The sequence below is a fragment of the Macrotis lagotis genome, chromosome 8, assembly GCF_037893015.1.
Source record: "Macrotis lagotis isolate mMagLag1 chromosome 8, bilby.v1.9.chrom.fasta, whole genome shotgun sequence".
Lineage (NCBI taxonomy): Eukaryota > Metazoa > Chordata > Mammalia > Peramelemorphia > Peramelidae > Macrotis > Macrotis lagotis.
Window position 1 is genome coordinate 710,304 of NC_133665.1, and position 22,361 is coordinate 732,664.

The window sequence follows — 22,361 nt, forward strand, 5'->3', positions numbered from 1 at the left end:
CCAGGCTAAAAATGAAGCCAACCTGGAATACTGCTTGACCAAAGTAATGAGGCCAACACCCAGAGTGGGAAACCATGAAGTAGATTGTTGGCTATGGTTCTGATTTACCCCCACCCCTTCTCTGTAGGGGTTTTGACATTCACATACAAGGATAAACAGTAAGAGTTCCCACTTATCTAGGCTTTAATCTTGTGAAATAGGTGGTACAAATATTAGTCTCTTTCTATTTTTATAGAAAAGAAATTAATGAATCAACAAGAATTTATCAAGCACAAAGCATGAAATAATCCCTACTTGCAGAAACTTACATTCTGAAGGGGGAAAACAAGAGGAAAAATCAGACCTGCCTAAATACAGAACTAGGGAGCCAATTAACATTACTTGGCTCTCAGTTCAATCTCTATTAATTAGAGAGGAAGAGCATATTATTTCCTTAGGTCTGTACTGCCTCACAAAGGATTGATCATTAAAGATAAAGCTAAAAATGACTGAGAATCAGGCATACCTTTGGGCAACTCCAATCCTGAGAAACACCTCCTCTCATATAACTACTTCACCTTCTAGTTCCCTTTTTCTTTTCGGACCTAATTGCCTCCTTCTACCCTATAGCTATCCATAACCCCCCAAAATGTCTCCCTTAGAGAATCTCCTTCAGAGTTTCCATGTCTCCTTTAGACTCCATGCCTTTCCTTTCCCTATTAAATCATTACTTAACTTGACCTTTACTGCAGAAATTAATTATGCTATCTATAAACCAGTTATTACTACTGAGGGCTGTGAAGAAAGATTCATGAATTTCTAGCTAGAATATAAGAAAGGCAAGTATAGACTATAAGAATCAACATAAGGACCCTGACCTTAGCTTGTTGTTTGTACTTTCAGTATGCAGATGGTTTTTTCAGAGCTTGTAATTCTGGGCCCATATTCAGAGGTCATTGCAGAATTGAGTTAATTCTCAAAGAATTCTTCTCCTGCTGCAAGTGGGAGACATAATGGAAAAATCACTGAATTTAGAATTGGGAGATATGAGTTTGAATCTTTCTTCTGGACTTTACCAGCTATGTATAACAATTAGTGCATTGCTTAATCTTTTTCAGCTGTAATTTCTTCATCTGTGAAGTCAGCATATTGATTGCATGATGTACCCTAACATGACTATTGTAAAGAAAGTATTTTGTAGATTTTAAAGTTCTATATAAGCATGAGTTAATATGGTTGTGAATCATGTTTTCTGACCTGGGACTGATACAGCTGCTGACACATGAAACCAAAAGAGGCATATTGTTTCTTCTATGTATTACAAAGGGCAGGGTCCATTTCAAAGGCCCCGTATCTGTTTGATACTAGAGAGAATCAGAGCGTGGGTAAGTAGATGACCTGGGATCAAAGTTGTCTCTGTATCCTAAGTTCTGAAATATTTGTTAATCATTAACATTGTTTTATCATCACATTTTGAAAATTCACCCTGCACCTACCATGTCTTAAGTGAATAAACTTCACTATACTTAGGATAGTTAGTGACTCAAACAAGCTTAATTTTCAATTGTCATAGAAATTAGGAATGTGGAAATGAATAAGACCTAGAATTAGGGTGCAGCTTGGCTCTCCAAAACTGAATGTGTTCCTTAAGAGTTCATGCAAAAACATCACTTCAGCCTGAGGAACCTCCAGTTCTCATCCCTAAAGCTTCTGGCTCTCGTCTTTTCTAGGAGATCTGGTATATCAGGCACAGTCTCCTGATGAAGAAGCCCTTGTCACTGCTGCCAGAAATTTTGGCTTCGTGTTTCACTCTCGGACATCTGAAACAATCACTGTAGTTGAAATGGGGGTCACAAAAGTTTATAATCTCCTAGCTATCCTGGACTTCAACAATGTACGAAAGCGGATGTCTGTGATTGGTAGGTGCCCTTGTTTCTCTAATTAATATATATATATATATATATATATATATATATATATATATATATATATATATACATATGTAGTGGGTCTGTCTTTGTCCTCCACACCACACACACATACAAACTTTACAGCTGGCTCACTTCTTGTTATTTCAAATAGCAGCATTAGCCCTATTATTCTCAGAACCAAGACAGCCCTTAAGTCCAACTCTTCAAGTTCCTCACAAATTCTGGGGGATGATAGGTAGCTCTCCTACTCTCAGTAATCATTCTGTATTTTAGAACTGACAGCTTAGGACTAAGACTTGTCATGAATTTTTGAGTCTTTTGAAAGATGAGATTCCTTAGTACTATTAAGGAATCCACTTTTCCCCTTTTGATGGCAGTGCCCCTCAGGATCCACCTGGGGTTGATAGCTTCATTAACTTTGTGTCAGATGGATAGCACTAGATCTCATCCAGAAGCTTCCCCCCTGTTCCTTTCCAGGAGACCGACTCCTTAGCACACCAGAATTTGGATCATAATTGCCCTTGTTTTACTTGTTCTCAGTGCAGACACCCGAAGGTAAGACGATGTTGTTCTGCAAGGGAGCTGATACCATCATCTGGGAATTGCTCCACTCATCCTGCAGATCCCTTCAAAATGTGACCATGGAACACTTGGATGTGAGTATACCTAGATGGATCATGTATGCATTGAAGTGTCTGTACCCTGTGCATGTATTTTGGAGAACTGGTGAGTCTGTGTCCATGCATATATGTATACTTGTATTAGAGGTATGTATCTTTATAAATATATATATATAATATATATATGTATGTATGTATGATACCTATATATTAGTATGTATGTCTGAATATGAGTATATTTTTATAGCTCTGGTTATGTTTATTACTCCTTTTACCTCTATGTATAACCATACATATCTCTCTCAATGTGTTATGGGAGTGAGGAAGACCAAAACATCTAAGCAGGATGGACACAGTTCAAATCAGCAAATCTTTCAATGTAATGTAAAGAATATGATAGAAGGCAATGGAGAAGATACAAAGATGAATAAGATCCCTCAAGAAGTTTATACTCTCTTAGAAGAATATCTGTAACTGATTCCTAGAATAGAGCCTCACTTCCTGAGAAGCACTGGGACAGAACTTGTGAGTGAGGAAAAATGTCCTCAGTAGAGGATGAGAGTAGTATTTGAATGCCCAAGTCAGATTTGCTCTGCTTGCTTTTTGACTAGGAGATTAAGGATCCAGTCTCAAAGGGAATTTTATTATCAATATCCTGTTTTAATACAAAGGCTGTTGTAGTGTAATTCTGTTTTGGGTTTCTCTCTCTCTCTCTCTCTCTCTCTCTCTCTCTCTCTCTCTCTCTCTCTCTCTCTCTCTCTCCCCCCCCCCCCCTGCCATGATCCAAGGAAGCATCAATAAAGACATACTTTTCCCTACTAGTGCTAAACAAGGACACAAGTCTCTTATATGTGTGTATAGATGAGTTTGTGTATATATATCCCTATCAGGAAGGAAAAGGAGGTTGAACTAATCTTTTACTCCTTCCCCTTTTCTATGCTTTTTAGAATATCTTTTTAGGACATAACAAGGCTACTACTGAAGTTCACTTTAACCTGAATTTTACCTATATGGGGAGATAGGAACACTGATTTCCTTAGGCCTGCACACCTCCCCCTCACAATAGCCCTGCTATCATGAATCCAAATATAGGATTGCTCATCAGGAATAAAGTTAGAAATGATTAAGGGACCGGCAAACCTTTGGGCAGCTCTAGCTCTGGGAAACATCTCTTTTCATATAACTGCTTCATCTCCTTCAGGAACCCAGCTACCTCTTTCTACTCTTTGGCTTCCTATAACCACTATCATGTCTCTTCTAAATTCTATGCCTTTCTCTTCCCCATCAAATCATTATTGAACTATTCCCTTGCTTACAGAAACTGATCAGTTAATTGGCAGCCTCCTTTCATTAATAATCTTCAGAGATCCACTGGAGCACTCCAGAGAGTCCTCAAAATGTCCCAGAAAAATTGTTCTTATTAATATACACAAGGCTACCTGATCATTAAAACAGTTAAGAAGTAAAGTTGCTTTCAAACTACCTGTCCTGAAGTTTATAGTCTAAAAGACCACAAATAACCACAACTGGAGCAAGAAACTAACATTCTCCATCCTTCCTGAAAATTTTGTCAGGGAGATACTGGACTGGGCAGTCAGTGAACTGAGGTGGGCTAGAAGGGCACCTAAATCTGGCATCAAAGAATATGTATGTTCATTGACATGTGAATTCAGCTATTTACAAAGTGGGGAAATACTGGCAGAAATCTATCCATGGTTGAAGCTTGAGTAGAATAATACAGAAAATGAAGATTCACCTTACCTAATAGAGCTTAAAAAAATACCAGCACATTCACTGCCTGAGCAAATCAAAATAGAGAAATACACCTTGTTATGAGTTCAAACACAGAAACAGGCCAGATGGGCAAGACAATTCAGGAGAAATATCTGCATTTCTAGATACAAAGTGAACACTGCCTTACGGAATTCTCATGGGAATTAATTGTAAGAATCAGGGCTAGACATGACAGAATCAGGGCAGTTTCTGATTGAGCCGCTATTCAGATCTGCTGTGGCTTCTGCTGCTGATGCCTCAATGCCATAGGAGTCATAATTCTTGGACTCTGTGGGACTGAGTTTGTGGGAGTACTGCTGATGGGGGAGACACAGGGCAGAGTCATCTTCACTTCATTGTCTTATTTTCCCTGACAGAGTGGCATTTTCCCCCTGAATGACCCTGTTACTCATTTTGACTTCTGTGCTACAACAGAGCATGTACAGTTCTTCCATAAGAACTAAGTGCTAAAAATTTTTTTGAATAGCAGTTACAATACCCAACCCTAAGTCTTCTCTAGGATAAGTATCCCTAGTTCCCTCATCTGACATGTTTAATTTCTTTATTCAGTTCCCAGTCTTCAAAATTAGGGATATAACTTTTAGTGGTCATTAGGCTGTATTCCATCCAGTTCTGTGGATCAGGAAGCTGTGGCTTCTCTCATTAGTTATTATCAGAACCAGGAGTAGACCTGAAGCTTACGAAAGAGTGGAACCTAAGGTTAGCTTGTACCACGGCCAAAGCCAATGTGTCATACAATGCTGTAAGGAAGTAATTATTGTCCAGAAGCTTAAGGTTGTTGTTGAGCTTTGAGTTACAATGGTTTCCATGTCCTTAGATTCATCATCTAAATGAAAGGCTTTTGAAAGCTCAGGCTTTCTCCAAGGAAATGAATTTCATTCTGAGATTATGAGAGAGAGTGTAGTTCTCACTGTGGGTATATTCAGATGTTTCATTAAATCATATCCTGATGCAAAAACACAGCCTTGGGTTCCAGCCAGCCCCTTATAAGATTGGGAGCATAGCAAGGCAGCACTTCCAAATCCTAACTGAATATTTACTCTAAATATTGACAAGTAGGAGCTGCAGTCAGGATGTCACTCTATATGCATATCTATATCAGACAACAATATGTTGTCAGTCTTGTATAGAACCCATATAAAGGTTTGGCTCAGAGTCTGTTTTTGTCACCATCGTTACTTAATTTCCGGGTAAATTTCCTCTAGGGCTTTACTTTTTCCCTGCCTTAGCACCTCTCTACCCAATAATATGGGGATGCCAAGGAACTTTCATTGCCTATGGGCTCTATATCTTTGTTGCCACAGAATTAAAGCCATACCCATAGATGTCCAAAGAGAAGAAAGTACACTTAGAAAATGAATGTATTATGCTTTTGTTTGCCTTCTTTTAGTAAAGTTAGTGTTTTCTAGTTCACAACAGAGCTAGCTGTCCTCTTATAAACAAAGATGATACACAGAACACATATTTTGATTTATTACTCCAATGATGGGGATCAGTAGCATTGATCTATATCCATTCTTGTCCTGTCATATATAAGGGCCTCAATTTGCAAAAAGTTGACAAGGGGTAGGGATCAGATTAAGTCTAACTGGGTAACACAGGAATTAAATCCATGAGTTTGGTTTTGTTAGTCCCATTCTCAAATCATCTAATTATGTCTTGTGTTTAATAAAGACTCCTTTTTTAAAATAATTGCACATAGGTTGGAATGTTAATATTATAATATTAACGATACCACATTATGTTTTTAAAACATTTTTTTTCCTGAGGTTGGGCGGGGGGGGGGGGTGTTAAAATTCTGAAACTGCCTGACACTAATCCAGGGACTCTTCAAGTATGCAATCTTTCTTCCTTTGACTAGTGAGGAAATCTGGGCTCTTGGTCATTCCTATGCAGATGACATGGTTCTATCCTGACCCTCTCTGGGAACATTTTTGTCTTCCAGGAATTTGCCAGTGATGGCTTGCGTACCCTTGCTGTGGCCTTCCGAGAGCTGGATGAAGAAGTATTCCAAAGATGGAGCTGTAAACACCATGAAGCCAGCATTTCCATGGATAATCGGGAGGAAAAATTAAGACTAATCTATGAAGAGATTGAAAAAGATATGATGGTTAGTATGAGGGAGCAGGGACTGGACTTTTGGGAAGAAAGGCTTGGTGGAGGGTCACTATAATGTGTTGGGTCCATGTAACAGGAGTAGGAAGATAAGAGAAGGGGACACTAGTTACATGTATTATCTCAATACCATAATCATCTCAAGCATTCCATTTCCTCATCTGTAAAATTAAGGGGGTATACTACAACTTAAATCTAATCCTAAACCCTAAAAAAATCTCTTTTAGTGCTAATACTCTGATTCTGTGATACCTTAAGTCACTACACCAAAAAGTTCTGGGAAAAATCAAAAAAGAGCTATCCCCTAAGTCCAAATGAATTCAGAATTTCCTGAATAATTGAAATTCTCAGATTATCTAAAAATATACTCATTTTAATTCTGAGCTTTATTCATTTTCCTTACTAGGCTATTTCTTAGCCACTGTACCTCTGAAGCCAAATAAGGTGATTCTAACTTCTCTCACTATCTCTGCTTCAGATTTTTTTCCTGATGAAGGGAGAGAAAGGAGGAAATGCAGGAATTTATATATTCCACCACTGAAAAGACATAAAGATTCCTGCTGTCTTTTAGCTAAAAATAAAATGAATGTCAAGCAAGAACATTTCTGTGTGAAGATAAATCCCAAAGATAATGCATCTTCCTGAATGGTCATTTCTTGAGGGGTACAGTCTATATTTTACACTGTCTACCCTTCTAAGGCCCCAGTAGAAGGATCATCTGCCCAACCCTTCTCATTAAGCCTCCTATATATCCAGGTTTATGTGAGGTCCTGAACAGGTGAAACATGACCAGTAGAAATCATGGGCCATGTCAGTTTCTAGTTGGAGGGAAAAATGAAAATGTCTTCATGAAACAATAAATAGATGTGTGACAACAAATATGAAAACTGAGACTATCAGGACCTAAGGAAAAATGAACTGATTTAAAAGTTTTAGAAAAAGTGAGTTCATGAAAAAAGTGAGTTCATTTCAATAGAATAAAAAGTTATTTTTCCAATGGAGTAGAAAGCTCAGGGGACATTGCTTTTATAGACTGAAACAAATGGATATTATGAAATAGACATAATAATAATGGACATTTATATAACATTTGGCTTACATTATCTCATTTGTTTATCATAATCACCCACTGAGAGAGGCAGTGGTAAAAATATCTCCATCTAAAAGAGGAGAAGACAGGCTAAGAGAAGTTTAAGGACTTGGCCATCATCCCACAGTTGGTAAGTGGCAGAATAAGGATTTGAACCAGGCAAATCTAGTGCTCATTCTATTTCTACCACAACCTATATGAAATGACTAGGTGTATGTTGAAATGTATGTTTTGAGAAATAAATGTATTTTAAGAAGTTATGTTAGGGGCGGCTAGGTGGTGTAGTAGATAAAGCACCAGCCCTGGAGTCAGGAGTACCTGGGTTCAAATCTGGTCTCAGACACTTAATAATTACCTAGCTGTGTGGCCTTGGGCAAGCCGCTTAACCCCATATGACTTGCAAAAACCTAAAAAAAAAAGTTATGCTGTGTAATAAGAAGTAGATGGTATGTATTAAGCAATTCATTTTAAGAAACAGACATAAAGCATGATATTTGTTTAAAAGCAAAAATGATTAAATTAAATCATTTTTAAATGCTTAGCACAATACCAGTACATTATCATTATTATTATTATTATTATTATTATGCATATATCTTGAGAAGTGGCACATGGTGGTTACTAAATTGAATTCTGCCCCATTGGATACTTAGCAGGTTCCCCAGAGTAGTCATTAAGCAGGGTCTCTAGAAGATCCAAATGCAGTGGGAAAGGCCAGCCTCTTCAACAATAATGTTTCAGCTGAAAATTAGGACTAAACATCTTAGTGCCCTCCCCTCACAACACATAACTGTATACTAATGAATATAGTTTAAACCAAGGTGACCAGCATATACCAAATGCCAAAGGATGGAGGCTGTTTAATACTTTTCAGTAGACTGGATCATGGGAGTTAATAGGGTCCTTGTTTGATCTCAGTGAAACAGAATTTATACAGAATAAAGTGGCCTATAATGAATTCAGATCTGCTTTTTTTTTATTTCCAGTTGATAGGGGCCACAGCCATTGAAGATAAGTTACAAGATGGAGTGCCTGAGACAATAGCCACTCTGATGAAAGCAAATATTATCTTTTGGGTTTTGACAGGAGACAAGCAAGGTAAAGATATCCTATTTGTTAACAGCACACACCCAGTCCCCAAAGTTCTAAACCACCCTCAAATCACTCTTTTCCTTACTCAGAATCTACTATGTATCAGTTGTAAACTCCACCTCCCTCTGGCAGGGAGAAACCAAGACCCAGTCTGATTTGGGAGAAAGGAATCACACTCATGGAATAGAAAATAAAACCATGGTCTCATGGGTGGAGGTCCTATATTAATACCTGTCCACAAGACAGCTCCATATAGATGTTCTACTCTTCCATCAAAGCCAAAATGTACAAGACCAAATTATATTATCTTTATCAACACACCCCACTCCTTTCTCAATTTGGCATCTGTCATAACTGCCTCATTTTTCTTTTTCATTATCCTTCCTGAAGTCACCCAATTTTAAAAATCTTTTATCTTTGACTCCTCCTCCTCCTCTCTAATATTGCCCAAGTCACTCACCAAATTCTATCAGTTTTTCCTTTAAAATGTCCAACATCTACATACTAACTTCCTATTCCCATTATCACTATCCTAGTCACAATTCTTATCACATACTTTGTAGATAATTAAACACCCACACAAGTCATGAAGCTGCATTAAATGAATTCTAAGACTAATAATTTACTCTTCCCAAAACAGAACTTTCTGTTGAAAAAAAATAGACTCCACACTTTGAATTTCTGATTTGGCCATGTCATTGTTCTTTATTACTTAGAATTGAAAGAGGAGATACAATCCCGAAAGAAAGTGATACAAAATCATGGACAAAAGAGCTTCAGGGGAAGTCAAGTCAGGTTGACAGGGAGGGACTCAAGGATCAAATTCTGAAGACAGAAAGAGAAATCATTCCATTGACCAAGAAACTTGGAATTTGTCCAAAGATACCAATGGGGACCCAAAAGGAACTCACTAAACAGTTTAGATTTTCAAAAGAAATGTACAGAAGATGGGAGCAAGGCCAGGGAACAGAGTAGACAAGAGTATGCATAGTCCTATAAAAATGTCAGGAATACAATGGCTCAGAAAACAAACTGGTAAGGGAAGCTAAAAAGAAGGGTGGGATGTTGTTTCCCTACATTAGGAGAAAAAGTAATTTCAAAGAAAGAATAGGGCCTTTATTGACTGGCAAGAAAGAGAATATAATACTACTCAATTTTTATTTTGTTTTCTATTTTCCTTGCAAAGAATGGTGATATTTACACTAGAAATGTCTGAACAAAAATAACTAATAGAAAGTTAATGCCCAAGATAAAATATTAATAATGTGCTCTTGTGTTTTAGGCACAAGTCCGCTGGAAAGAATTTTTGTTCAATTTAACTTAATTTTATAGCTAAGCCATTCTAACTTAGAGAAAAATGACTAAATTGGCATTGTCCCTGCACTGCCCATCCCCCTCCATGCCCTCATTTATGTCAATCCCAAGATGATTTGAAATAATATTTATGTGAATTTTGAACAAGTAAAAGACTAAAATATATTAAAATATAGTTGGAGTTAAGATTCCAGAACAAAAACCACTACCTAATTTCTATCTGGACTACTCTTTTCAAAGATTGTTAAAATCTCCTCCCAATGATTAATATAGCAGTCTTTTCTAAATAACAGAAGAGAGCATTTCCTTTGAGTAAGTCACAGGTTCTTTTCTTCTCAGAATGGAGAAGACAAAGATCTAAATAAGTCAAGAGATAAATGATCACCTTAAATCTATTTAAGATGAAGGCCTCAGCTTTTATTTTACACATTTCCCTAAATGGAAACATTTGAGAAGAGTTTTTAAACTAGAGAAAATATTATTTCTTAGTATTTTCAACTGAAGTAAAAATGATATTTTAACATACTTCTGCAATAAAAAAGGAAATGAGAGCACCTAGCTACCCTTGATGGATTCAAGTTAGTTGGCCCAGATGAACTATATCCTTGGTGTGATGGCTGAAATCTGAAATAACTGAGGAGACAAAGGCTCAAGCTTCTGAGCATATCAATTTATTAAGCAATGAATACCACCAATTGCATAACAAATTAGGACCAGGCCTTCCTCAGCTTGGCACTGAATTCCAAATACATGGAAAGACAATTTTTGATCCAATTAAATATAAATCAGGATACAAATTAAGTGGTAATCTGATTTTCAATTGGAGGAAAGATTAGGGGTTTTCCAAATTAGGATGAGAGCAAATAGGTACAATTCCCTGAAATAAGAAAAGTATCTATACAGTGTCTGTTCAATCAAAGGAACAAGAAAATAGTTATTGACTGACCAGTATAGAACCAATTTTCAGATAAGACATATGGGTTGCTTGAGATATCCCAGATCTGACTGAGTTTCTGCTCCATATTTAGGGTTCTCTAAGCCAAGAGACCAGTTTCTCAAACATGCATAGTAAGTTCAAATAATGCAATAATGTTTTCTCACTTCCCATAATTGAATAAAATTTTCTCAAAAGACAGAAGTTGGACAAGACCCACAATTGAATAGAAAGGGTACTAAGCTAAGGTCTAAAAAAGAATCAGAAGATGAAATTGGTTCACTCAATTCCCACACTGGATACTGAAATAACTGCTACATATGAATTCAGAGATATTATCAATATTATATGAACAGGAGCTGTTATCACAAGATTTGAGAAAGACAATTTTCATAAAAGTAAAAAATATCAAGCATCTCTGCAAACTTTAGACCAGTGAACTTTAAGAATCAAAAAATTCTTTTTTTTTTTTACATTTTACATTTTATTTTATTTTTTCCAAGAGCATGAAAAGGCAGTTTTACAACATTCATTCATTTGCAAGTATAAAAATTCCACAATTTTTCAACCACCCTTCCTTTCCTCCCCCATCTCCATGGAAGCAAATAATCTGGTAAAAGTTGTACATATACAATTATGTTTTACACATAAGAATCAAAAGATTCTTAAAAGATTCTAGAATGTTTCTCTAAAGAGAGATGGCTGGCAAATCTCTAGATAGGATTTCAAAGATCCAAACTGATCATGTCTGAATGACCTCATTTTCTTTTTTTGACAGTGTTGTTACTCACCTGGTAGATGAATGAATTGCTATGGATAATTTACACAGATTTTAGCCAAGGTTTTTATAAAGCACCTCATTACTGTTGTTGTGGAGAAGATGGAGAGATATGGATTAGAGAACACTATTATAAACATTCAGAACTTAGTTGGATGAATAGAATTAAAGAGTAATTAATTAATTATTGGTTCATTATCAACATTGGAGATATCCAGTAGAGGACCCTAGGGATCTGGACTTGGGTTTATGCTATTTAACATTTTTATTAGCTGCTTAGGTAATGTATACTTGATGTGCTCCTCAGATTTGCATGTGACCCTACAACCACACTGGATGGCAGTCAGAATCCCAGAGTCCTAACAAGCTATACCATTAGGCTGAATATAAAAAGATAGAATTCAATAGAAATAAGTGTAATGTTTTAAACTCAGATGATAAAAAAATAACATCATTTTCACAAATATGAAAGGGAGAAGTAGCAATTGTTCTAAAAAGATCTGGGGGTCTTAGTGGACTGAAAGCTCAATAACTAGAAATGTGAGATGACAGCCAAAAAGCTAATGCAGTCTTGGACTACATTAAGAGGAACAGAGCTTCCAGGTAGAAGAAGTGATCCCTCTTTGGATATTTTCAGGCACAAATGATCATTTGTTAGGTATATCACAGGAGAGGTTCCCAGAGAGGATGGTTTGGGCTAAATTGTTTCTGAGGTCCCTTCCAACTTTCAAATCCTTTGATTCTGTGGAATATTCAGAGATACACAGAACCTTCATGTCATGAAGGAGCAATTCTACCTTGCTGATCAAGGCAAGGCATTTCTTTATATAATCTTAGGGAAACAAAATCAAATGTGCATGACATAAAGTTAAATGGGAGAATAAAAAAACAAAATGAAGAGGCAAGAAGGGTACAGATTGCTGAAAGAGTCAGGGAAGCTCAGGGGCCTAGTGGGGACTTTGGAATTATGGAAAAGGTAAAATGTATAAAATTGTGTATACCCTTTGATCCAGTCATACCATCATTGGTCTGTTCCCCCAGATGATCAGAGAGAAAAAGAAAAAGAACCTCTATGTTCTAATATATTCATAGTAACTCTCTTTATGGTGGCAAAGAATTGGAAACTGAGGGAATCCCTATTAATTGGGAAATGACTAAACAAGTTGTGGTATTATTGTATACTATAACAAGCAATAGTGTTCAAAGAACAAAATGACCAAGTTTTTCTGAGTATTATAAATATTTAAATCAATTTCAAAAGACCCATGAAGGAAGATGCTATCTACCTTCAGAGAAAGAACTGCATAATATGATATTGCCTATGTATATGGTGTTGGGGGGGGGGGGGACAGAGTGAGGGAGAGAGTTCAAAATTTAAAATGTAACAAAAAATATATTTCATTTAAAAACAGAAAAAGATAAAATGTTAATTTATTTATGATAAACTGACAGGTGCCTTTTCATTATTCTGCTTGGAGACAGCATCCTTTTTATATAAATGTTATTTTATTTTTAGTCAAATGCAAAGATAATCAACATTCATCTTTTTGTATGCTTTTGAGTTCTACATTTTCCTACCTACCTAACTTCTGATAATTCATTAAAGGTTATACATGCACAATTGTGTTTAATATATTTCTGTATTAGTCAGTTGTGAAAGATGCAGGAAAAAAAACATGAGAAAAGGGAGAAAAAACAACATAAGTTTTTAAAAACTGAAAATAAAAAAATTTTAAAAAGGAAAAAAATGAGTGAAAGTAGTATGCTTTGATCTGCATTCAGACTCCATAGTTTTTTCTCTGAATGTGAATAGCATTTTCCATCACAAATCCTTTATAATGGTCCTTAATCACTGAACTGCTGAGAGGAGCTAGGGCCATCAGAGTTGATCATCATACAGCGTTACTGTTAATAGGATACTTTCTAATGGGAATGCATTTTCTTAGTTTTTTCTAGTTAGCAATGCCTTGTCTTCCCACATCCTTAGCATAAATGCCAAGCTCTCTAGGATAACAATAAAAATAAGGCAGGGTTAGGTTCCACAACTCCCCCTGTGCTCTCCAGTCTGGTTACTATTCTCCATAATGATGGTAGACACCCTGGTACCTGCAAAATAAACCACTTTTTCTGTCATATCATTTAGGACCCTTGATACCTACACTTATCTCTCACAATCCTTCAAAACATATTCTTTGCCATTGTCCACCCAGTTTTCCTCACTCTGCAATGGACATGCATACTTCTACCTCTATATCTTTGCTAATCTTGGCCCCCCTTCTTGGAATGCTCCTTTCCACACTTTAAGGGTCCAACTCCAAATCCTATTTTCCTTTGAAATCAACTATGCTAATGCAGATACCCATTCTCCCTTGAATTTTTAAAACATATATTGTCTGTTCCAGGTAATCTATCACTTGATTGGTCTCTGTTTCCTGAGGCTAGGTGCCACACTGGATAGAGTGCCATACCTGGAGTCAAGAACTCATCTTCCTAAGTTCAAATCTGGTCTTAGACACTTTATTAACTGTGTGACCCTGGGAAAATCATTTAATCTTTTTTGCCTCAATTTCCTCATCTGGGAAATGAGCTGGAGAAAATTTGACAAAATACTTCAGTATCTTTGCCAAGAAAATCCCAAGGGCAGTCACAAAAAGTTGGATATAACTGAAATGACTGAACAATGACAAATTGTTTCTTATTAGATTTGGTCCCTCAAATAAATGTGGGGAAAAAAAAGATGTTCCCAGGACAAGAACTTTACATGATACCCATGAGATTTAGCCTACCATTAACCTAAATAATAATTCTTTAATAAATACTGAAATATTGAGTTAAGAGTTAGAATATAAATACTACTATGCTTAGGCAGTCAGAAAGGGCTTCATGAAATGCCTTCTTATACTCCTGTACTTGATAGGAATGTACTAATGAATAATAGCCTGTCTATAAGAGGTAAGCTAATTCAGCCATTTGGTGCCACTTGGGTATCATCTAAAGGTAATTTTAAATACCAGGAAATAATGATCAAGGTCTCAGCTCTGGAGGGAATAATTGGCCAAGCATAGACTTCACAGAAGAGGGTGGAATATCTCTTTAGGTACCCTTCCATGCATCTCTACTCATTCAACATAATCCCTTCTCTACAGAGACTGCTGTGAACATTGGCTATTCCTGCAATATGCTAAATGATGATATGAATGAGGTGTTCATTATAGATGCCAAGGAGAGTAGCATGGTCCGGCAAGAACTCAGGTATTGACAGGAGGGAAGCCTTAGCTATTATCCTATGAATTATCCTGGATCATCCCAGAAAATTGGCATTTAGAAGTTCTACGTTCTATTGTGTGGCTTTACTCAAATGTAGAGCCTAGGAAAGCCTAGGACTAAGAAGACTTTTGGAGAAGAGGGATAGGCTGCTGAGAGGAATATGAAAGAGAAAACAAGTATGGTGACATCTGGGGTCTCCTTGGTACTGAGAAAAAGGGTGGTATGGGGAATTGGGAGGACCTACTGTAAATGATGGGAAAGTTTGAACATTTGAAAGGGGACAGAAAAAGAGAAAAAGTTCTTAGAATGACATGAAAGGAAGTTGGAGAATTATGGGGACTAGTACAAAGGAAGGGCTTGGGTTTAGGATTGGCTTAGGTCCTAGGATCTTAAAGGAATTTTTTGTCATTCCAGGGAGGATATATAGAAAGAGATCAGTTCTGATGAATGAATCATTCTTGATTTTCAGGACAGCAAGAAATAAGATGAATCCTGACTCTTTGCTAGGGACAGACCCAGTAACCGCCCTATTCTCCCAATCAGAACTGAAGACCTTCATTGTGCCTAAAGAAGTGGCCAATGGTAGCTATGGCCTAGTCATCGATGGCCACAGTCTGGTAGGCAATAGGAAGCTGTGACCCCTTTCTTTTCATCCAGGGAGCCCTTTTAGTAAACTATTGCCATACCCAAACCCTTCTCTTTCCCAAGTAATACTCCAAAGCAGAAATAATTGAGAGAGCTAAGAAAAGTTTCCTTTCTCAGAGAATATGCTCCCTAAAAAATGACTGAAAAAAAAGCTGAGCAAAGGGTTCTTTTCTTCTAAAGGTTCTATATCTACTGTACCCCTTGTCCTAGGAGCTTCAGGTAGAGTCTGTTTCTCCAGGTCCAGGAAGTATCTGGATCTGAGAACTAGTCCATTAGGTTCACACTGAGTAGAATTCTGTAATATCTTTTTCTAAGGGTTGAGGGAACACAGACTTGTCCTTGTGATTTGTTCAATATTCAGATATATCAGAGCTTGGGCTATCACACTGAAAGTGTTTAATAAAGTCACTTATGAACAGAGGACTTCCCTGTGGGGCCCCCCAAAAAAGGTAAAGACCAGAGATTTACTAAGTAACCTATTGAATAAATGTGTCTGTTTGAGACCACAGGCTTATGCCCTGGAGGAGAGCATGGAGCTGGAGCTGCTAAGGACAGCTTGTCTGTGCAAATCAGTGATCTGTTGCCGTGTGACACCTCTGCAGAAGGCCCAAGTGGTAGAACTAGTGAGGAAATACAAGAATGTGGTGACACTAGCCATTGGTGATGGAGCCAATGATGTCAGTATGATCAAAGGCAAGTGGGGTTAGGCTGCCCTTCCTTTAACATTCTTCAAAGAGTACTAACATAGGAAGCAGTGGCACCAGAGCTGAACTTTGAAAGCAGATAGGGAATCTGAAGGGGGGCTGAGGGAAAGACAGTCAGAAAACGTTCTTGGACTGGGAGATGGCTTGTGTGAATGCATATAGGTGAAATGGGGAATATTAAGTATGAAAAACAGCAAAAAAACTTTTGTTTTGTCTGGAAAGTGAGGTTGCAGCCAAATTGAGGGGGGAGCCTTGAAACCTAGGGAGTTTGTATTTTATTTAAAAGCAATAGGAAGTTTATCAGCAAGCAAATGACATAGTCAAGTCTGTGCCTTTTAACTGAAAAGACTGTAGAATAGAAACGGATAGAAAAGTCAACTAATTCCTGTCAGGAAAAAAAATTAAGCTTTCCAAGAAACTGGTATTTCAGTGCTTGTAATTAATTAGAGGAAAATATCTACAGATATATAGGGGAGCTTAAATTTCCTTTAATTCATTTTCCACTGAGAAAAAGTTACATAAAAAAAGAAAGAAAATAATCTGTTTACATCAGGTAAGCTTTTCTTCTACTAATACTGGGGGAATTTTATTTATGTCTTAATAAGTAAACCTAGCTTAGTAGGGAAGTCAAACCCTGGTTTTCCTGCCTGCCAAGTCAACACACCCTGTCAAGCAGGTGGGCTGAAGGGATATTGTGGGTTCAGGTGAGGACCAGGCTAAGCTTCTAGTCCTCTTTTCCACTCTGAACCAGCTTAGGACCTTGGAAATGGTGCTATCACTGAAGAACTGCCTGGGTCTCATTACAGCTGCCCACATTGGGGTGGGCATCAGTGGCCAGGAGGGGATGCAAGCCATGCTAGTCAGTGACTTCTCCTTTGCCCAGTTCCGGTTTCTGCAGCGCCTGCTCTTGGTCCACGGTCGTTGGTCCTATATCCGGATGTGCAAATTTCTCTACTATTTCTTCTACAAGAACTTTGCCTTCACATTGGTGCACTTCTGGTATGGTTTCTTCACCGGTTTTTCTGCACAGGTAGGTCAGGCACCAATCACAACACTCCCAGGTACGCTTTTAGTCAGATCCAGGCAGATATTAATTTGGACTCTGATCTCTGGACTTGACTCTGACATGGTCGGCCCTAATTCCTTACTAAAAGTGATTTCCCTTACATTTGCAGCTGAAATATATAATCTGGAAATTATTAGACAGAGTTCCTACATTAGATAGATAATAAGCAGGGGTTGAGGGGATGGAGAGGAGAAGAGGTTGCCTTAGGCCATTCATTTCACTGTTTGGTCCAGCACTGAACTCAAACATGAATTTCCATGTCCTGAAAAAGCCAAATCAGAGTATGGTGTTCCCACATTTTCATTACCACCACAGGAACTTCCAGACTGTTTCTGGAGACCTGCTGCATTGCTAGATAAATAATAGCCTTAAGGGCTTAAAAGTCAGGCAAGGAGGGGCAACTAGGTGGCACAGTGGATAGAGCACCAGTCCTGCGTTAGGAGGACCCAAGTTCAAATCCAGCCTCAGACACTTAATAATTACTTAGCTGTGTGTCCTTGGGCAAGTCAGGCAAGGTCATAATACTTTTTTTTTTGAAATCATTATTATTGCTTTATTATTCATTAACCAATAGTAAATAGGATAACAATAGAAAAAAGTTTAGAATAACTCCTCTCCCCAAATCTCTTTGTCTCTTCTCTCATTATTTTTCCTTCTTATTTTCTCCTCTCTCATATCTCATTTTCTTTCATTTTCCCCACTCTTTCTTGCTCTTTTCTCTCCCTCATTCTTTTACTCATTCCTTCTTTTCCTTTCTCCCTCTCCATCTATTTTTCACACACACACACACACACACACACACACACACACACACACACACACCTCCCATTGATCATTTCTTCTTCATTCTTTATCCTGTGGTACAAAAAGTGGTATGAAAACAGTCCAAGGCAGGGAGTGAAGACATAGACTAGGGGGAGTGACTAATATTCCAAAGAGTTTGGGTACAATCCTTCTTGCAGCTCCTGGTGACTACTTCCTTTACCCCTTCCAAAGCTACAACTGGACTGAGATTTAGAAATGGTCCAGGAAGAAAGAGGAATTGGATTTTAGCAGCCATTTACATGGTTTAGATTGAATTTTTGAGGCCTGGAAAACGGAGTATTATATGTGGAGGGAAGGAAGGTCAAGTCTGGCCAGCCAAGGATCTCTAAAAGCCAGTCTATCTTGCCCTCCCCTTTCCCAAAGAGTTAAGCTTCATAATTAGTATTCCTTTATTCCCAGACAGATAAAATACTGGACAATTCCAGGAAAAACTTTTTTTTTAAGTTTTTGCAACACAATGGGGTTAAGTGGCTTGCCCAAGACCACACAGCTAGGTAATTATTAAGTGTCTGAGGCCAGATTTGAAGTCAGGTACTCCTGACTCCAGGGCCTGATGCACCACCTAACCAGCCCCTCCAGAAAAATCTTTATGGAGTCTCATAGTAGTTTCTGAGGAAACTGAAAGACTACCTGCCTTCTACCTTCAATATGGCTATCACCCAGGCAATGGGATGAAGCCCTCAGTTTGAAAAGGATCATAATGTCTAGAAAACTGGGGAGGGGAAAACCTAGATTAGGAACTGACTTTCTGCATAATCAAGATCTATGAACGACAGGGCTGTGTGAAGGGTGTAGTCAATTTAGTCAAGTCATACCCTAAAGATGGAACTGCCTATAGGCTTGTGGGGAAAGGATAACTACCATCTGAGATATGGAAGGAAAGATTAGTCTGATTTCTCTCTTTGGTGTCTCTGCAGACAATCTATGATGAGTGGTTCATAGCTTTCTACAACTTGATCTACACATCCCTCCCTGTCCTGGCTATGAGCCTTTTTGATCAGGTAAGACCCAGGCACAATCTCTAGCCAGTAGCAAATCCTCCCAACTACAGCCAGAACTAGGAAGGGAGAAGGGATAACTTTTCAACTGAGTGAGGCTGAGTCCACAGTAGCTAGAAGCTTCTAAATAGTTGAATAAACTGAATTATTTTTAAATTTAAATTATATTTTAAATTGGAAAAACTTGATAGTGAATCGTTTTGTATAAAAGGAACCATTCTAGGGTGGCTAGGTGGCACAGTGCATAGAGCACCGACCCTGGAGTCAGAAGTACCTGAGTTCAACTGTGACCTCAGACACTTAATAATTACCTAGCTATGTGGCCTTGGGCAAGCCACTTAACTCCATTGCCTTGCAAAAACCTTAAAAAAAAAAAAGGAACCATTCTTCTATAAAGTAGATGTATCCAAGAGGTATCTTATGTAAATCTACATCTGTTATGTTAATCTTAAAGTACAGTGCATAATTAGAAGGAAACATGGAAATTATGGTATATTGTAACTGAGTCCAGAAATAATTGTATAGTATTTATGTATAGAAGGCAAATGAAGTTAATTGGGAAAGAAATTCTGAAAAAAGAAATTTCAGAGAAGAAAGATGTGAATTACTGAAGGGAGAAGTGAAAAAATGTTCTAAGCTTCTACTAATCCATTCCATCTGCCTAGACTTGTCCTATTCCCCAAAAGAGTATCAAAGTTTGGCTGGAGTAAAGAATGTGAGGAGTATAAAGATGAGATGGGATGAGGCAGAGAGGACTGAGTGAGAAGACTTGAAAAGTGTTCCGAGAATTTTTTTTTTTTATAATGAGTAATGGAAAGTCTCTGTCTACCTTGGCTGGAATTCCTCTTTAGAACTCCTTGAAAGTCTGGAAATTCTAGTGTATACATAGGGGCTGATCTAGAGCCTCTCTGTAAGATAGACACAATCTGCATACATATTAAGAGGCAACCTGGTATGGGGAACCGAGTGCTAGACTTGGAATCATCAGAATCCTGGGTTTGAATCCTGCTTATTACACTTACTAGCTCTGTGGCACTGGGAAAATTAACTCACCTCTAGGAGACCTGAAGCCCTAGGTCTTCATCAGCAAATTATTGTGAAAAGAGTACTGGATTGAGAATACAAGGGTCTGGGTCAAATCCTATCTCTTCTGCTTTACCACTCATGTAATGCTGAGCCAGTTTCCTTATGTAGACAGCTCTATATCTTATAACTCCCCCATCAATCTTAGTTAGCCTCACTTGCCCTACTCTTTGTCAGTTTGGACTAAGCAGGACTGAGGTTTTCATTGAACAATATCCAACTTACAAGATAACATTGACTCATAGGTGTTTCCAGGAGGAACCTCATTCTATTCCAGCTAAGCCCCTGGGATGCTTGGGGAGTCAAAGCAAAAGGGAGGTGGTGGTAACTTGGCCTTTCAGAAAATAGGAAGACCCACCACTTTCTAGTTCTTTGATCTGAGCTGCTCAACAACTGTCTGAGATAGGCAAGAAAAAGAGGAATGATTGTCCTTAGAGATATGGAAACTGAGGCCTACGGAGGTGAAAGGATTTGTTCAAAATCATGTATTTAGTGATTAGAGGACTTCAGATAAGAACCCAGAATTTCTGACTCCTGGGTAGGAGGCACTGTAGCTACCAATCTATTACAGATAGATGAATGTAAAAGTTAAATGAGAATATCCTGCCTCTATTGCCACTCATCCCCCAACCTGACTCCCCTTACTCCACTTTGAACTTAGGCCTTAAGAAAAGACTAGGGGGTCTTTTCTATTATCTTGTTTCTGAGTCCTCAGATTCTCCTTGTGGAATAATTCCTAGTATGAGATGAAGGTGCCTTCTATCTAGAAAGGTGGCTTATGCCTGGACTGTAGCTCCTTGGGTCCTAGGTGATAATATTCCTGAAGAGGGAGGGGGAGGCCCTTTTTTAACCCTGGAGGATGAACAGGAAAGATGTTTAGGGCCTGGAAAAGATTCTCAGGTCGTTTCTTACCTTCATGGCTTCAAACCCCTGCTTCTAGGATGTGAATGACTTATGGAGCCTCCGTTTCCCTGAGCTATATGAACCAGGCCAACACAACCTCTACTTCAACAAGAAGGAATTTGTGAAGTGTATATTGTATGGAATCTACAGCTCCTTTGTATTGTTCTTCATCTCCTATGGGTCTACTTATAATTCATTGCAAATGAATGGGAAGAGCAGCTCTGACTACCAGTCTTTTGCCCTACTAGTGCAGACCTCCCTGCTCGTGGTGATGACTGTGCAGGTGTGGTGGTGGAGATGATGGAAGAGATGGAAGGGAGGAAGGGAGACTTATATGTAGGGAGGGAGGAGTAAGGGTGCCATTTGTTGGGGGGGAAGGTTAATGGGGTAGGGGGCTGACCTTCTGCAAGGGAAGGAAAGGTGATGACCCTCAGGTTGATGATTTTCAGGTGAGCCTAGAGACGGCCTACTGGACACTTGTGAACCAATTCTTCATTTGGGGCAGCCTGACCTTATACTTCGGCCTCATATTCCTCCTTTACAGTGATGGCTTGTGTCTACTCTTCCCTTACACCTTCCAATTCATAGGTGAGCCTGGGTAGAGCTCAAGATGGGGCTCGAGACTGGCCTTGGTCAAAGAAAGGGGGTTTCATGTGAAATGAGACTTAAAGCTAATTGATTTCAGCTCACTGAGTTATAGGGTCTCATTGTATAACCCCCCTCAAAATGGTTTTGAATCCTGGGCCAGTTCCTATACCTGTTCTCCAGTAGACCCTAGAAACTAGCCAGTTTATTCCTTCTGTTGCTTCTGATCAATTTTTCCTCCTCTCAGTCCCACTATAGAAAGAAACACAGTGAACCACTCCCTTCCTCTCCTAAACAAGCACTCTTAGAAGTTTTCTAAAGATGATATGGAGGGGTAAAAATAAAAAACACAAAGAAAGGTACTTCACAGTACTTGTGATCTCACTGATGTGGATACTCAAATCTGTAGGTGTGGATCACAATCCAGCCAAGCTTTTTCATCCTCTCTCAAATATGTCTGCCCCAAAACCTTCCTCAGGGGTCTACCCATGATGAAAGAAAGCCTTCCTCCAGATCTCTTGACATTATAAAGATCACAGTAGGGCATCAAAATCACCCTCAAATATCCTTTATTCATACTACATATTCAGCTCTCCCCTTTTCCATCAAGTTAAAGTTATTTGCTCAAGAATCTATAC

General features: G+C 38.3%; 1 protein-coding gene across 1 annotated transcript in view; it reads left to right on the top strand.

Moving 5' to 3' along the window:
* Nucleotides 1–22,361, top strand: part of LOC141495157 (phospholipid-transporting ATPase FetA-like) — a 234,624-nt gene that overhangs the window by 205,515 nt on the left and 6,748 nt on the right. The window contains exons 16-26 of the mRNA XM_074196153.1: nucleotides 1,710–1,898; nucleotides 2,451–2,566; nucleotides 6,270–6,434; nucleotides 8,516–8,627; nucleotides 14,794–14,899; nucleotides 15,384–15,531; nucleotides 16,069–16,252; nucleotides 17,070–17,293; nucleotides 19,072–19,155; nucleotides 21,176–21,421; nucleotides 21,588–21,726. Coding sequence (XP_074052254.1) covers nucleotides 1,710–1,898; nucleotides 2,451–2,566; nucleotides 6,270–6,434; nucleotides 8,516–8,627; nucleotides 14,794–14,899; nucleotides 15,384–15,531; nucleotides 16,069–16,252; nucleotides 17,070–17,293; nucleotides 19,072–19,155; nucleotides 21,176–21,421; nucleotides 21,588–21,726 — 1,713 coding nt within the window. The remainder of the gene's footprint in view (nucleotides 1–1,709; nucleotides 1,899–2,450; nucleotides 2,567–6,269; nucleotides 6,435–8,515; nucleotides 8,628–14,793; nucleotides 14,900–15,383; nucleotides 15,532–16,068; nucleotides 16,253–17,069; nucleotides 17,294–19,071; nucleotides 19,156–21,175; nucleotides 21,422–21,587; nucleotides 21,727–22,361) is intronic.